Below are 18,135 nucleotides of genomic sequence, written 5' to 3'. Positions count from 1 at the left end.
TCCTTAGTTATAGCTTTCCAAATATGTTCTTAGAATTTCAGGTGATGCAGAGAAATACTAAGTATGCTTTGGGAGCAAGGTGATACATAATGACTTGACTTTATTTTGTTTATTTATTTTTAGAAATGGCCTTTGACTTTCATTTTAAATATTTTGTCGCTTTTAGTCTAGAGGCTTTAAAAGGCCTCAAGTTTTTTTTTCTGAAAAGTTACCATTTCTTCTTGTACTTTAACATTGTTGCATCTAGTATTCTAAAAATGGGTTGTGTTAGTTTTTTTAATCTCTTTCCTCCACTTACTTTTTATGAAGAGCAGTCTAGGGGAGGAGTTGATGTGTAAAGTGTATAAAACATGCCTTGATAGAATGTCAGCCAAAACAGAGATTTGCTTCACGCACATTCCAGCATATCCCTGCAAGGGCTGCAGTGACTACGTATTAAATTTGCATTGCTAGGTGCCATGTGCTCCTAGGGCAGTTTTTGAAGCTGTAAACTACTCCAAAGGCCAAGGTTGTTGTGATTGTCAGGATTAGAGTGACACAGAAGGGCTTTCCAACACAGGCAGTGTGTACACTCTTGGCCTTCTTTGGATGCTCTGTTTATGCTGGTGGGTTGTTATAGATAAACCTTATCAGTGCTATGTTTCTCTTGCTAGTCAACTTTCAATCCTTTGATGGAACAAAATTTCTTCCTATTCTTCTTTAGGGTCCAGGAAGAATTTCTTCCTGTTGGCATCCAATTTCAAAAGATCTTGTAAATAAATTGATATGAATAATATACTGCTAACTCTAAGCAAGCTATGAATTTGGGCCACTGCACTGGAAATGTATAATATCCCTTTATTAAAGAAATGTATAATATCCCTTTATTAAATAGCGTGATTACATAATGTTTAAATTTTTTTTTACCTTTTAGTATGTATAGGAAATAGAATACTAATATTTTGCTTCAGTGGTTCTTAAGAACAGCTCTGCTATTTGTTTTTTACATGATCACAAAAGTCTTTAACTTAGTTTTAACCCATATAGTCATGCAGTTTTTGTGATGAGTTGAATTCTTCTTAAATAGGAAGGTTTAGTGTAGTAATTCTTTGGGCAAGAGGCATATTCAACTCTACTAGAGAGTTAAGGCTTCAGTTGTCTTTTCCTTTTTCATATATATATATATATATTCTTTATTGAGTCAGAGTGTTGCTCTTGTTGCCCAGGCTGGAGTGCAGTGGTGCGATCTTGGCTCACCGCAACCTCCACCTCCTGGGTTCAAGCGATTCTCCTGCCTCAGCCTCCTGAGTAGCTGGGATTACAGCCACTCCTGGCTAATATTGTATTTTTAGTAGAGATGGGGTTTCTCCATGTTGGTCAGGCTGGTCTCGAACTCCTGATCTCAGGTGATCTGCCCGCCTTGGCCTCCCAAAGTGCTGGGATTACAGGTGTGAGCCACCGCACTGGCCCTTTCATTTATTTTAAGGAGAAATAAATAGAAATTAAATGAGACTTTTTAACAAAGGCATCCCATTCATCGTATAAGGAATTTTGATAATTACAGACTATATCTAAGAGATGACAGAGATTTACTGCGTGGAATATCAACCTAAATATAATTTCGTTATTCATAGATGAATGTGTATTTTGGATAAGTGTGAGCATTAAATAGGATTTTTAAAAAATAAGGGCTTGAAATGGATCTCAAACAAAAATATTAAATTTTTCTCTCAGCAGGTTTTATTCATTCTAACAATAAAATATATGCACTTATTCCAGAAATTCAAGTTGGCCTAAGCCCCTCTAAATTTGTGCATCTCAATTCTTGTCAACTTATGTCTAAATTTGCAGTGACATAGTCTGAAGAAAATAGTGGCATATCCTGATTATTTAGTCACTTTCTCATTTTATCCAACTTTACCTCTTGCTCTTTTCTAGCCCTTTTTTTAAAAAAATTGGTTTAGCCTTCAGAATGTCTCTAGTTTTTCATTTTCTTAGCTTCTCTGAAATAAGAGATAGAACATGCAAAATAAGAGGCATACTTCTGTTACCCCAGGTGATGAGAGCTTACTGTAGGAAAACATATGGGGGTAGTCAGGAGGTGCAGAGAACATTTTCAGCAACCCCTAGATCATTCTTCAGGCTCCCCATTTCTTGGCATGGAATGTGCAGCAGGGAACAGAAACAGTGATGTTATTGCTGCATATGAAAGAGCAGTCCCAGAGTTGGTTCCTCTTGTTCTCTCAAGAGTGGTCATCTTCACATCATCTTTGGCAGAAGCACCCACGAGTGTTTAGTCCAGGCAGTTGTAAGCACAGCAGCATGCCTCAGAATTCCATCAGTTGTCTAGTATAGATGCACATACTGAAGATATATACTTAAGAGCAGTGGCCTACCAAGATGCAAACATGAGAAACACTGAGACTCCAAATAGACCTTTACATCATAGGGCATGACATGTATTCACCAAAATTTGAATGAAGTGAAAATTCAGAGAGAATAGCATCTGATTTTGACAGTGTGTTTTTATGACCTTTTTCATATGATTTGGTATCAGCCTCAATGACTTCAAAAACTCAGAACTGCCATATTGAGTCAGTTCCTACCTAGGAATTTGTATGATGAGAAAGTATTTGTCTCTTACTCATTGAGAATATTTTTAATTTCCTGAGCATGAAAATGGTAATTAATTATATACTCAAAGGCAGAAAATACTTTTCTATTAAAATTTGCCATTATATAGAGTACCTACCGTTTACAACGCACTGTGATAGGCTTTGTAAGTGGTACAAAGTTCCCTCACTCCACATATCTGTATTAAGTCATGTATCACCCTGGGGTAGGTTCCTGTGATACAATGATAAATGATGAATGAAGAGAGACTTTTCTTAAAAGAGTTTTTGCTAGGAGAGTGATACAGTTTGGATATTTGTCCTCTCCAAATCTCATGTTGAAATTTGATCCCCAGTGTTGGAGGTGGAGCTTAGCAGGAGGTGTTTGGGTCATGGGGACAGATTCCTCATGAATGTCCTGGTGCCATATTCATGGGATTGAGTGAGTTTTCACTCTTAGCTCCCAAGAGATCTGTTTGTTAAAAAGCATCTTACACCTCCCTCCCCTCCCTCTTGCTTTCTCTCTTGCCTTCTCTCTTGCCATGTGACACCCTTGCTCCCCCTTTGTCTTCTGACATGACTGTAAGCATCCTGAGGTCCTTACCAGAAGTAGATGCCAGCACCATCCTTATTCTCCAGCCTGCAGAACCATGAGCCGAATAAACCTCTTTTCTTTATAAATTACCCAGCCTCAGATATTCCTTAATACCAGCACAAAACAGTCTAAGACACATAGCTGGGGAGAAAGACATGCAAACAAAAAGTTACAAAATGAGAGCACATAAAAGAGGCACATTATGAACCCTTGGACAGTCAGGGAAGACTTTCTGGAGCAAGTGCGATTGGAACCAGGGCCAAATTTAGGTGGAAGTCTGCCAGAGAAAGCCTGTTGTTTGTGAGCGGGGCACTGAAATTTCTTCCAGGTAGAAGGAATCACATGTGCAACTAAGAAAGAATGGTTTGCAAGTGTTTGTCTTATTTGGTTTGGATCACATACTGATCTATTCCATAGGACACTAATCCTATTTATAGGGGCCCCACCTACATAATGTAATTACCTCCCAAAGGCCCCACTTCCAGATATCATCATCTGGGACTAGGGATTCAACATGTGAATTTTGGAGGGTACAAACATTCGGTCTATTGCATCATGACTTACTCTGTGTGGGCCCCATTTGCCCACAGTTGTTCTTTTAGTAACAGTAGCAGCTCCAGCCTACATTTTCCCAGGCTTAGGTCCAGTAGAAAAGGAAGTGTGCGCCAAGGTTATGTGAACATATATCTAAATTGGCTCTAACTCCTTCTGATTAAGTCACATGCTCATCTGTTAAATAATCACTGTTGTCTGGGTACTGATTGGTCAATATAGAAAACATCTTCCACCCTGGAGCTGAGGCGATGGTGCACTGATAAACTGGCTCTAAAAATAAAAATTTTAAAAAGACCTTATATGTAGAATTTACTGGTTTCTATCATATAAATACTTCCATCATGGCTGATTTTAAGATGCCTGGCTTTTAGAGCTCCTGAATATTTAATAATCAGCTCTTGCAAGCCAGTTCCAGCAGCTCCAGCAAACTGTCACTGAGCTGAAGGTGGAGCTACCAGAGCACAAAGTCTGCTGGTGAGGGAGGGAGTGGTACTCTAAAAGGAAATTTATCTATCTATCAGAAGAGGAGCAGGCGACTGGTAGACAAAACCAAGTAATTTTGCAAGTACCACTGAAGAATTTTTAAGTGCTCCTATATCATTTTCTTGAATAACATTTTTAGGGACCATATAATATTCCATTCTGTGAAAATACTGTAGTTTGCATTTTTTTTTTTTATTGTTGGATGTTTAGGTCAATAGAATGACACATAATGCTTTGCTGGACATGTAATGCCTAAAGCCATTTTCCATATTTAGTTCAGATATTTGAGGTAGTTTGCTTAAGAAAAATTGCTGGGTCAAAGGAATAGACCATTTAATACTTTTGGTAAATATTCTCCAATAGATGTACAAAATAGTTTTACCACTTTATATCATTGTAAGAGAGAGCAACTATTTCATTGCACTGTCATTAAGTATAATTTTTTAAAGATAGGACAGAATTGATATATCATTTTAATTTATAACATTAGTGCTGTAATAGATAAATCCTAATTCACAGTGAGTTAACAGAATAGAAGTTTATTTCTTGCTCATGTCAGAGTCTTATATGGGTTTTCATAGTTAGGCGTCTTCTATGTGGTTATTTAGGAACAAAGGCTCATTCTGTCTTATGGCTTTCCTTTCCTCTAGGCCTTTGTAGTCATTCTGTTCAGTGGGAGAATGGCAAAAAGCAATGGAGGACAATATGTAGGAGATTTTCATGGGCCAGGAAGTGTAACATTCTATATGCTTACATTCCATTGAGTAAAATTCAATTCTTTGGCCACAACTAATTGCAGGGGAGAAAAGAGACAGGATTGGGTGAACATCTGGCCAGTTTTTACCGAAATATTCATACCTGAGATGGAGAAATCTTTTCATAAAGTCTGGTTCTATTCCCTCCTTGTACTACTTGAGTATATCTGCAATAAATCACCCATGTTACTAGGGTTATTTACGGAATTTAAATATAGAATATGAAATTTTATTTTATTTTATTTTTAGATGGAGTCTCACTCTGTCACCTAGGCTGGAGTGCAGTGGCACGATCCTGGCTCACTGCAACCTCCGCCTCCCAGGTTCAAGTGATTCTTGTGCCTCAGCCTCCCAAGTAGCTGGAATTACAGGCATGTACCACCATGCCCAGCTAATTTTTTATATTTTTAGTGGAGATGGGGTTTTGCCATGTTGGCCAGGCTGGTCTTGAACTCCTGACCTCATGTGATCCGCCTGCCTAAACCTCCCAAAGTGCTGAGATTACAGATGTGAACCACTGTGCCCAGCTATAATATTGATGAGAGATACATAGCTTTTTCATAGACCAAAGTGGTGGGGAAGTAATACTAAATAGTTATTGAATGACCTTTAGTTTAGACACTGAAGAGAATGAAAGTTGTCGGACAAAGTAGCTTTGGCACATAAACAAGTCTTGGATAGGTAACATTCATTCAGTGTATAAGAAAATTAAATGTAGAAGACACTGTATAAGGAATTATAACTGATTAATCTTTGCTGACTTACCAGAATGATATTTTAATAAAATATTTTAATAAAAAGGCTACCTGTGGATTGGGAAAAAGTATTTGCAAACCACATGTAATTATAAAGGTTAATATCCAAAATTTATAAATAACTCATACAACTCAATATCAGAAAAACAATTAACCCAATTAAAAATGAGCAAAGGACTGGGTGTGGTGGTTCATACTCGTGTAACCCTAGCACTTTGGGAGGGTGAGGAAGGCAGATCACCTGAGGTCAGAGTTCGAGACCAGCCTGACTAACGTGGTGAAAGCCCGTCTCTACTAAAAAAAAATACAAAATTAGCTGGGTGTGGTGGCGCATGCCTGTAATCCCAGCTACTCAGGAGGCTGAGAGAGGAGAATCATTTGAACCTGGGAGGTGGAGGCTGCAGTAAGCCGAAATCGCACCATTGCACTCCAGCCTGTGCAACATGAGTGAAAGAATGAAACTCCTTCAAAAAAAATAAAAAAAGCAAAGGGCCTGAATAGACATTTTTCCAAAGAAGACATAAAAATGGCTAACAGGTATATGAAAAGGTGGTCAACATCACCAATCATCAGGTAAATGCAAATCAAAACCACTATGAGATATTACCTCATACCCATTAGGATGGCTGTTATCAAAAAGACAAGAGATAACAAGTATTGGTGAAAGTGTAGAAAAAAGGGAATGCTAGTACACTTTTGGTGAGAATGTGGATTGATACAGTCATTCTGAAAAACAGTATGGATATTTGTAAAGAAATTAAAAATAGAACTGCCATATATGACCCAGCAATCCCTCTCTTGGATATATACCCAAAGGAGTTCAAGTCAGCATGTCACAGAGATGCCTGCACTCCCATGTTCATTGCAGCATTATTTACAATAGCTAAGATATGGAAACAACTTAAGTACCATGTCCCATTGATGGGTGTATATTGGAGCATATATACATAATTTATTTTATATTTGCATTACACACACACACACACACAGACATACAGATACACAGAATGAAATACTATTCAGCCTTAAAAAATAATATGCTGCCATTTGCTACAACATGGATGAACCTGGAAGACATTATGCTTAGTGAAATAAGTCCTTCTTTCTTTTCTAACAGAAGGAAAAATATTGCATGATCTCAGATGTGCTGTCTAAAAATAAGTCAAATATGCAGAGATAGAAAACGAAACAGTGGTTACCAAGGACAGTGGTGGGGTGGAGGGAAATGAGGAGATGTAGATCAAGGAGACAAAGTAGCAGATGTGTGGGATGAACACATCTAGAGCTCTAATGCACAACATGAGAACTATGGTTCATAATAGTGTATTGAATTTGGAATTTTGAGAAATGAGTAGATTTTAGCTGCCTTTGCCACACTTGCAAGAAAATGGGTAGCTATGTGAGGTGATAGACATGTTAATTTGTTTTACTATATAACCATTTTGCTATTTATTTATATATATCTCATAACATCATGTTGTATCCTTTATATACAATAAAATTTATTAAAAACACAAACAGGAATATTTTAGGTCTTTTTCTTGTTTCTACCTACACAGGTGATTAAAGTATACAGTGAAGATGAAACCAGCAGGGCTTTAGATGTACCCAGTGACATAACGGCTCGAGATGTTTGTCAGCTGTTGATCCTGAAGAATCATTACATTGATGACCACAGCTGGACCCTTTTTGAGCACCTGCCTCACATAGGTGTAGGTAAGGATACGGAGTTATTGTCTCACATCATTGCTTTTCTATTTCCTGTTCAGCTCCCTCTTGAACACCAATAATTCTTAGATTTGGTGTTTTGAGATAATTTTCTATATCTTGTAGGTGATCCCAGTTCCTTTTCATTCTTTTTTCTTTTTTTCCTTCTGATCATGTATTTTCAGATAGCCAACTCATTGATGTTTTCCTCTGCTTCATCCATTCTGCTGTTGAGAGCCTCTAATGAATTTTTCAGTTCAGAAAATGTAGTTCTCAGGTTCACAATTTGTTGTATTTTTTAAAAAATTCAATCTCATTGTTAAATTTATCTTATAAATATCTGAACTGATTTTATCAATTTCATCCTGGCAGTCACTGAATTTCCTTAAAGGTCCTATTTTAAATTCTTGGTCAGAGTTCACATATCGCTGTCTTGCTGGGGTCACTAACTGGTTCCTTGTGTCTGTTTAGAGAGATCAAGGTTCCCTGTTCGCTGTTGTTTTTGTGGATGTGTGTCTGTATCTTGGCACTGAAGGATTAGTTATTTACTCGAGCCTTCTTTACCTGGCTTCTTTTGTTCTTTATTGGATATATTCCTTAGAGGTTTTTGCCCATAGGTCATTGCCTTCTTTTTGGCTCTAGGTGGTGCCTTAAACCTAGGTTCGCCTTGGCTCTAGTGAAGGTCAGAGCACTGCACTTTCCAAATGGGAGAGGTTCCCAAAGGGGATATCCCAACAGTGCGGGACAGCTGGCTAGGGACCCACGGCCAGGGGACGTGTGGGATGAGCCTCCTATCGTGTGGTGCTGCTGAACAGCCACTCTGATTTGGTGTCTCCTTTGGCTGGGTTGCAGAGCAGAGTTTCTGGGGCTGGGAATGGTTGGCCTGCCCCCTTTTATGTCTCTGCCTGTCCTCAGGGATATTTCTCCCATCAGGCAATCACGATGCTTCCTATGATTAAGACAGAGACAGATCTTCTGCCAGGGAACCCAAGATGGGGTAAGAGGTTGTCCACCTTAATCTCACTTTTTCTGGTGTAAACACAGTGAGTTGGGGGAAAGTTTTTCACAAGCTTGTGGGAGGGGCATCGTGGTGGATATGGAAGTTTGATTCTCTTACCATCTGGAGCTTTTCTTTACTTTCCTGTCGCCCGTGGAACTGCCTCATCTTCATATTTGAGTTCTGGGATACTTCTGGGGAAAATCTCAGTGCTATTTATTTGGTTTTGCTTTTCTGTTGGGGAGAGTGAAGCCAGTGGCTTCTTTGCCATTATTTTTCAGGAAGTCCTGCTTTTCTGTTTATTTTAGTATAGATCCTATGGTGAAGATTTTCTTCCGAGGTACAAAAATAGAAAAGAATTATGAATAATCATTTCTTTATTCTTTTATTTTTTGTTATTTGTAGTCACAAGAGAAAGAAAGTAGTGCAAAGTGGAAACAAGCCTAGAAATTTTTATAATTTACCCACCCCTCTTCATTTAAAGATCTATGGGAATTTTAGAGCTAAAACAGCTCAAATTGATGGAAGAATACATTTCATAATAATTTTATTAGCACAATGCAAAGTGTTTGATTTATTTTAAAAAGTAAGCTGTCATTTGGACCACATTTTGAGTCAATTGTAGCACAGACAGGTACAAATATCCATAGCAGTGGTTCTCTTTATGGTAGTGTAGACCCTAAATTTTTCTTGAAGAAATAAGTAAGTCCTTCACATTTTTAAGACATAAACACAAGGAGTAGCCTCTTAAAATGTTTTATTTGGAAATGCATCTCTATTGTGAAGTGTGAAGGGTTTAAAAATATTCTTTTAATATGTTCTAAAGAATTCGTTCTACTAGAGTGAGACAGGATTTGGCAACAATTTTGTCCCCTGATTTCTTATTTTTATAGATTTGTTTTCAAAACATGTTTACATATAAGTAGATAAGACAGGAAGGAGTTCGTTATGGCAATGTCATTCGATTCTTTGAACTCCTTATTAGTTTCCTGTGGTTGCTGTTCCAAATTACCACAAACTCGTCTTAAAGCAACAGAAATTTATTCTCACACTTTTGGAGGCCAGAAGACTGAAATCCATATCACTGGAGTGAAATCAAGGTGTCGTCAGGGATGTGTGTCCTCTGGAAGCTCTAATTTCTTGCCTCTTCCAGCTCTGGTGGCTGCCAGCATTTGTTGGCTTGTGGCTGCATCACCTAATCTCTGCCACTGTGGTCATATTGCTTTCTGCTCTTCTGTCTGTGTCAAGTCTCCTTCTTTCTTATAAAAGCAGTAACATTTCGGGCCCACCCAGATAATTCAGGATAATCTCCATTTCAAGATCCTTAATTTAATACTGTCTGCAAAATTTTTTTTCCATGTGACATTCACAGGTTCTAGGAATTAAGATGTGGTTATCTTTTGGGGGCTATAGTTCAGCCTGCCACAAACTTCATTGCATTATATGTTTAACAACTTTTAGTAAGAAATCATCAAAATCATTTTAAATAATTTATCAGTGACAGCTCCATTAGTTGCTTCAATTTGTTCAGACTTGTGAAAGAATTTTATACATAGTCATTAGAGTCATTTACTTTCTAGCATAGCTGCCAATATACAAAATCATCCCTTTGTTTGATGCATTCAAGAGTTTATGCCTCAGAGCAATGTGCCAATGAAAGGTTCTGTTCAAATGAACATCCTTTCTCTTATGAAATGGAATTAAAAATGATTTTGGCAGAAAAGGTGTGTTCTTAGAAGGATTCATTTTTTAAAGATTTGGGAAGTGATTTTTTTGAACACTACATGCATTCCCTGAACCATTTAGAAAATGTTTGTACTTCTGATTTGACAACTGGTGTCCTAGGACATGTCAGAACCTCGTGAAGGGGACAGAGTAAGGCCTGTGGAGAGGAAGCTAGAATTGTTCCACGGTATCTTCAGCTGATAGCTGATGAGCTACAATAGTGCAACTGACTTTGACAGCTCAGCCTAGATAGTTATCAACCTGCCAAGGACGCTTGCTTCTAAAGGTATGTCATACTGGCCAATATGACTTGTTGCCTCATCTTCTAGGACAGAAGAGGCTCAACATATATTTTCTTCATTGCCACTTGTGACTAGTTTAACTTCTATACATGATAATTAATCTCCTAGAAGTATGATGTTAATTCTCAATAGATATCTGCCCTATTCCAAGCTATTTCATTTAGCTCCTAATTAGCATAATATATTATTACAGTATTTTATATTCTTAAATTTTTCTTTCGGGGGGCTTAAATTTTTTTTTGTTATAGTCACTACCATTTATCTCTAACAAATAGCTTTGCAGTTCAGTAATAAAAATCTGCTCTGTAAATCAAGAAGTGTTTTTCCCTGAGAACACTGCAAATTATTTGTATTAAGGAATAAAACACACAGGTCTTTTAATGCAAAAGCTGAAAGTGGAACACTGGGAATTAATTTGATCCACATACTAAATTTAAACTTTTAGGCATCAAGTAGCAATAGAAGTTTATTTCTTTATTACTGTATTTTCTGGAAACTGCTGAAATAAAATCAAAGATATGAGCATATTCTCATGACTTCATCAACCATGCATTAGACCAAAGCTCATGAGAAAGAATTTTATTTCCAGAGCCTTCTTGTGTTTTTGTTTTCCTTTGGTTTTTCACTCAGATTATATGTTTAAACAGAACAATTGAAAACATTAATGCTACCCCAAAACTAACATGTATTAGATTTAATAGCTTCCAGTTCTTTACCGATGTAAGAGGAGAATAATCACTATTGAGGTACTGTCATCTTCCTCAGCACAAAATATAAACAGATTTGTCTTTAAAATGTTTTTTGTTTTAGTTTTGCCTTTTTGCTTAGTTTATTATAATCTTGCAATATCTATTCAGTCTAATTGTGGTAGGAAGTAAAATGTTCAATTTAATTTGCATATTTAAATGAATGGAAAGAACTACAGTGGTTTTTTTCTCCTTAAATGTGATATGCAGCTACAGATACTCTTTGTTAACAGAATAAACCGCTGACATCTTTACTGCAAGTCTTCTGTGAGTGCTACTGATGTAAAGAACCAAAGGATGAACTATTTTCCAGAACTTTAGTGATCAGCTAGTCGGCTCTGCATATTGTTTAAGAAACATTCTTGCACTCTTTTTGTCCAAAATGATGAATTTTCAATAAATAAAATTATATTTGGTTTTCTGTTCCTGTGTTAACTTGCTTAGGATGATGCCCTTATTGAACAGGGAGTCCAGCGTCCATGATGGCTGTAGGAGTGTGGCTTTATTTCTTTTTATGCAGGACATGATTTCATTCTTTTTTTTATGGCTTCATAGTATTCCATGATTTATATGTACCACTTTTTTTTTTTTTCTTTTCTGAGACAGAGTCTTGGTCTGTCTCCCATGCTGGAGTGCAGTGGCGCGATCTTAGCTCACTGCAACCTCCGTCTCCCGGGCTCAAGCTATTCTTGTGCATCAGCCTTCAGAGTAGCTGGGATTACAGGCACATGGCACCACAGCCAGCTATTTTTTTTTAAATTTTATTTTTAGTAGAGATGGGGTTTCACCATGTTGGCCAGGCTTGAATTCAACTCCTGAGGTCAGGTGATCCACCCACCTTGACCTCCCAAAGTGCTAGGATTACAGGTGTGAGCCACCATGCCTGGCCTACATGTACTGCATTTTCTTTATCCAGTCCACTGTTAGTGATTCTGTGTCTTTGCTATTGTGAATAGTGCTGCAATGAATGTAAGAGTGCAGGTGTCTTTTTATTTATTTTGGATGTATGCCCAGTAATGGGATTGCCGGGTTGGATGATAGTTCTTTTTTAAATTTTTTGAGAAATCTCCAAACTGCTTTCCACAGTGGCTGAACTAATTTACATTCCACCAGCAGTGTATAAGCATTCCCTTTTCTCTGCAGCCTTGCCAATATCTGCTGTTTTTTTTTACTTTTTGATAATAGCCATTCTGACTGATGGGAGATGGTATCTCATTGTGGTTTTGATTTGCATTCCTCTGATGATTAGTGATGTGGAGGGATTTTTCATGTTTGTTGGCTACTTGTATGTCTTCTTTCAAGAAGTGTTGATTCGTGTCCTTCACCACTTTATAATGGGGTTGTTTTTTGTTTGTTGAATTAGGTTCGTTATAGATTCTAGATATTAGACCTTTGTCGGATGCATAGTTTGCAAATATTTTCTCCCATTCTGTAGGTTGTCTGTTTAATCTGTTGATAGTTTCCTTTGCTGTTCAGAAGCTCTTTAGTTTAATTAGGTTCCACTTGTCTATTTTTGTTTTTGTTGCAATTGCTTTTGAGGACATAGTCATAAATTCTTCCTCAAGGCTGTTGTCCAGAATGGTGTTTCCTAGGTTTTAATCTTTTAAATCTTTAATCCGTCCTGAGCTAATTTTTGTATGTGGTGCAAGGTAGGGGTCCACTTTCATTCTTCTGTATTTGGCTAGCCAGTTTTCCCAATACCATTTATTGAATAGGGAGTCCCCTCCTCATTGATTATTTTTGTCAACTTTGTCAAAGCTCAGATGGCTGTAGGAGTATGGCTTTATTTCTGGGTTCTCTGTTCTGTTCCATTGGTCAATATGTCTGTTTTTGTACAAGTATCATGCTGTTTTGATTACTGTAGGATTATAATATGGTTTGAAGTGGGGTAATGTGACCCCTCCAGCTTTGTTTCTTTGCTCAGGATTACTTTGACTACTTGGTCTCTTTTTGGGTTCCGTATTAAGTGGGAGCTAAACATTGGATACTCATGGATATAGAGATGGCAACAATAGACACTGGGGGCTACTAGGGGAGGAAGAGGTGGGAGGAAGGGTTGAAAAACTAACTGTCGAGTACTGTGCTCACTTTCTGGGTGACGGGTGCGATTGTATCCAGACCTCAGCATCACACAGTATACCCATGTTAAAAACTTGCATATATATATATATATATGTGTGTTTCTTGAATTGAAATAAAAGTTGAAATTATAAAAAATAAATAAATAGAATTGTAAAGGGAAGGGCATAGTATCTATTTATTTAAATTTAAATTATTTATTTATTTTTTTTTAGAGATAGGGTCTCTTTTGCCTGAGGTGGAGTGCAGTGGTGGAGTCATGGCTCACTGCAGCCTCAGATTCCTGGACTCAAACAATCCTCCAGCCTCAGCCTCTGTTATTATTATTATTATTTATTATTATTATTTTTTGGAGACGGAGTTTCACTCTTGACACCCAGGCTGGAGTGCAATGGCGCAATCTTGGCTCACTGCACCCTTCGCCTCCCAAGTTCAAGTGATTCTCCTGCCTCAGCCTCCCAAGTTGCTGAGATTACAGGCACCCACCACCACGCCCAGCTAATTTTTGTATTTTTTAAACTAGAGTCAGGGTTTCACCATGCTGGCCAGGCTGGTCTCGAACTCCTGACCTAAGGTGAACCACCCCACCTTGGTCTCCCAAAGTGCTGGGATTACAGGCGAGAGCCACCACGCCTGGCCTATTATTTTAAAAAATATTTTAAATACAAAAATAATCTATCTCATTGTAAATACCTCAAAAAATCATGAAGTAAACAAAATTATTCATGATTTCAAGACCGAGATAACTAATGTTAACATTTTTTAAAACTCTTTAATCAGTTTCTCTACTTTAACTTAGTTGCTATATGTATTAACTCTTATAGACTACCTTCTTTTTTTTTTCTTTTGTGCACTTAAAATATATCTTGAGTATTTGTAGTTTTTTACTTGTCATTTTACAGATTCCACAAAAATCAGTAACTCCTCTTGCCTTCTCTGGCTGCGTTGCCCAGTTTAGCAAATATTTATTGACAATTTTGTACCAAGCCTATATTTTGCTATAGATTCTGGGGATGCAGTATGAGCAAAACAGACAAAAAGTATTGCCCTTGTGAGTTTGCATTTTCACTGGGAGAGAGACAGGAAACAAGGCCTAATATTTGTTATCCCGTAGAGGATGATAAGCTCTGGGGAGGGAAAGCAGAAGGAAAGAGGGAGAGTGAGTGCTAGAGCAGAAGGGAGATGTGCTTTATTTTTTATTTATTTATTTAGAGACCGAGTCTCACTCTGCTCCCCAGGCTGGAGTGCAGAGGTGCAATCTCAGCTCACTGCAACCTCCACCCCCCGGGTTCAAGTGATTCTCCTGCTTCAGCCTCCCAAGTAGCTGGGATTACAGGAGCCTGACACCACACCCAGCTAATTTTTGTATTTTTAGTAGAGACAGGGTTTCACTATCTTGGCCAGGCTGGTCTTGAACTCCTGACCTCATGATCCACCCGCCTCGGCCTCCCAAAGTGCTGGGATTACAGGTGTGAGCCACCACACCCAGCTGGGAGATGCACTTTAAAGAGGCATCAGGGAAAGCCTCCCTGACGGAGTGATGTTTGAGTAGAGAAATGAAGCACATAGCAGGCAGGCTGTGCAATTAAGTGGAAGATTGTTCTAGACAGAGGGAACAGCAAGTGGAAAGGCCTGGACGTGGCAGTGTGCTTGTGTTCAGGAAGCAGCCTAGGGGCCATTGCACCTGGAGTGGAGTCAATAAGGTGGAAGGTAATGGGAGAGGACATCACAGAGTTGCCCCAGGACCAGATCGTGTAGGGTCTCATAGGCCAGGAAGTGGGCCTGGCATTTACACTGAGTGAGAGAAAAAGCAAGGGGAGGTCTTTGGGTCAGAGAAGAATATGATGTGATTTAGTTTTAAAAGTATACTACTAAGGAGGCCAGAATGCAAGATTTGACCTTTTATTTTGCTTTTCCATCAGACTACCTGTGGCTCCCTGGAATGATCCCCACCTATCTGTCATTTCTACTAGCTGTACATGCCCCCATTGTACCATCTTCACATGTGATCTGTTTATGAGATTTAGTGTTTGTGAGATCCTGAGGCCTCATAGGTAAGGATATTTTGACTTATAGGATAGATGAGAGTTGAGGGTTTTCTGCACTTTAGCTCACTTTTAGTGACCAAGATAAGCTTAGGCCAGTTTCAGAGACATTCTGAGTTGTGAATACATATGCTACTATCGTTGCTTCTCATCTGCCTAAACCATATCACAAGCTACTAAAAGCAGAAGGGGGAATACTTGAAATTCAAAATGTGGTAAGTTCCTGAACCTGAAGTCTAATTTCAGAGTTAAGTTTTCTGTGGCAAAGGAAACTTCAATCTTATTAGTATTTTTTTTTTCCGAGATGGAGTCTCCGTCTGTCGCCCAGGGTGGAGTGCAGTGTGTGATACTGGCTCACTGCCTCCTCCGCCTCCCAGCTGCAAGTGATTCTTGCGCCTCAGACTCCTGAGTAGCTGGGATTTCAGGTGTGCACCATCACGCCTGGCTAATTTTTGTATTTTTAGTAGAGATGGGGTTTCACTATGTTGGCTAGGCTGGTCTTGAACTCCTGACCTCAAGTGATCCATCTGCCTTGGCCTCCCAAAGTGCTGGGATTACAGGCATAAGCCACCATGCCCGACCGTTATTAGTATTTTTTAATATAAATGCATATGTGTGATAGCTACTACTAGTGTGCATAGAGTATGTATTTTAATATCCATTTACATGCAGGAATACAAAGATCTAGATTCCATTAGATTCTGTAATCTGCATTTTCCACTGAAGCAAGTTGGTTTCTTCCCACCACAATATTTCAAGCAAATGTTCCTGAGATTCTCCGGTCGGTTTGCCTGTCTCACTCTACATCTCTCTCAGGAATGCTATAATTTAAATTGCAAACCACCAAGAAAACTTGCGTATAAACGTTCCTAACCCAGGTGGTAATGAAATTACTGAGATTGAAATGAGCCAACCCAGTTCACCTTATAGCAGAGCCAGATGTTTATTTTGGCTGAGCGAGAGAATCATGCTAAAAGTTACCTGTTTTTGAATTTGTACAAAACATGAATTGTATAATAATACTATGTTTGGAACTTTGAATGCAATGTCCATGTTTCATATCCTCTACCTGTAATTATTAACATATGGCTGCTGAGAATTTTAATAGGCAGAGTCAGTCATGGAAGACAACTAAATATCTTGATTTTGTTATGAATCTCTGAATGGCCTGATTTTGGATCATATTATTATATGGTTATACTTGTACACACACTTTGATAGACATTGAATTTAAAATGTCAGCACATCAACAAATATTTCTCCTTTCATGATGTAGTAAACCAGGTTTTGCAACTGGTGTGGTTTGCTTCACAGCCACTGGATGTCACTGTAGTTCCCCAGATGGAATCCTCTGTGCTGCTATAATCAATGTAAGAGTAGGGTGGGGGAAAAACTTTAGCTTCAAGTCCTCTGAAACTTAATGGGATCCATGTTTGTCTTGCTCCCATTCTGATTCCTAATTGAAGCCATGGTATGAAGCAGTGGCAATTAACACAATACCTCAAGCGCATACCTACAGACTCCTCGGGAAGAGGAATTAATTGTATTTTAGTATCATTGCTAGGGACAGCTGAGATTTCCATTGTGAATATCATTGTGGAGTGGCTTTAATAAGCAAAATGAATGACTGGAGGCTTTTAATGAAACCATTTTAATGTGTGCAGCTATGCCCACGTGATCGCCTTAAGACAGAAGCGATGCACAGTGACAGTGAGGGAATGGTTCACAGCCTCCTGCTTGGAAGCTGCTCCTTCACTCTTTTTTCTTTTTTAACAAAGGAAGTACAAGTGTTTTTCCTCTTCTGGAGCTGACATGTAGTTGGACTTCCTGTGCAGTTTATAACATACCAGCCATCAGAGTTGTGACCACCCTCATCACAGCAGAAATCATTGTGAAGCCTTTGGGACATGTGGCACTGTGCTTCCTTCCATAAAGAGAACCATGTGCCCTGACCCTCTGGGCTTTCAGGAGACATGCTGTCCTGGTGGCACACACAGACCAGAAATGGGCAATATGTAACTAGCAAAGATAGGAAGTGCCCATAACTAACTCTGCTTCTGATTCAGCTGATTTTTTCTTCTACATATTCTCATAGCCTCGGCTACATGAATTCAGGTCCTAGCATCTCTCCCTTCAGGTATTATGTTAGCCTCACAACTGGTCCTCCTGCCTCTGGTAGTACCAACATTATCCATCTGAATGCAGACCTGATTCTTTTTGCATTTGGATCCAAGGTCCTCTGTGGGGCTTGTAGCATCTTGTGACCTGTCTGCCCTTCATAGCTGCAGTCTTAATGTCTCACCCCTCCCTCCTTTTAGTTTATACATTAGAGAACTGCCTGCAGATGCCTGCATATACTACAGTTTGTACTCAGTTTTCTTCTTTGTGATGTTAAGAGTCACAGGAAACCCCTTCCTGTCCATCTTTACTTGGCTAACTGCTATGTATCTTCCAGGGCTTAGTTATTTTAGTTAAAAATGGCAGGAAAGTAAAACCCCAGCCTTTTCTTAAAAATACTTATGGCAATAAAGATGAAAACTCTGAGCTGTCCAAGCTGACTGATAGGTAACGTAGTGCCACTGTCCAGGGAGAGTGGAGAGAGAAAAGCAGTTGGAGGCATCCCATGCTCAGCCTTGTGAAGTAGAGTCACCCTTTCCATCTATCTGACAGCAGGCCGGGAGACACACCTGCCTCTTACACTTGCCTGACTGCTTGGCGCAAACTGCTGCTGCTGCTCCAGGGCTGTTCCTTGAGATGATCAGGATGCTTGCTGCCACCGTCCGTACTCATACACCCCTTG

General features: G+C 38.8%; 1 protein-coding gene across 2 annotated transcripts in view; it reads left to right on the top strand.

Moving 5' to 3' along the window:
- Positions 1-18,135, top strand: part of GRB14 (growth factor receptor bound protein 14) — a 128,610-nt gene that overhangs the window by 65,865 nt on the left and 44,610 nt on the right. For both annotated transcript variants that reach the window (XM_034954400.4, XM_034954399.4), the window contains one exon: positions 7,294-7,450. In XM_034954400.4, coding sequence (XP_034810291.1) covers positions 7,294-7,450 — 157 coding nt within the window. The remainder of the gene's footprint in view (positions 1-7,293; positions 7,451-18,135) is intronic.

Source organism: Pan paniscus, chromosome 13 (genome assembly GCF_029289425.2).
Source record: "Pan paniscus chromosome 13, NHGRI_mPanPan1-v2.0_pri, whole genome shotgun sequence".
In the NCBI taxonomy this organism is placed as follows: Eukaryota; Metazoa; Chordata; class Mammalia; order Primates; family Hominidae; genus Pan; species Pan paniscus.
The sequence above is the reverse complement of the archived record's forward strand: the minus strand, read 5'-3'. Positions and strand labels throughout refer to the sequence as shown.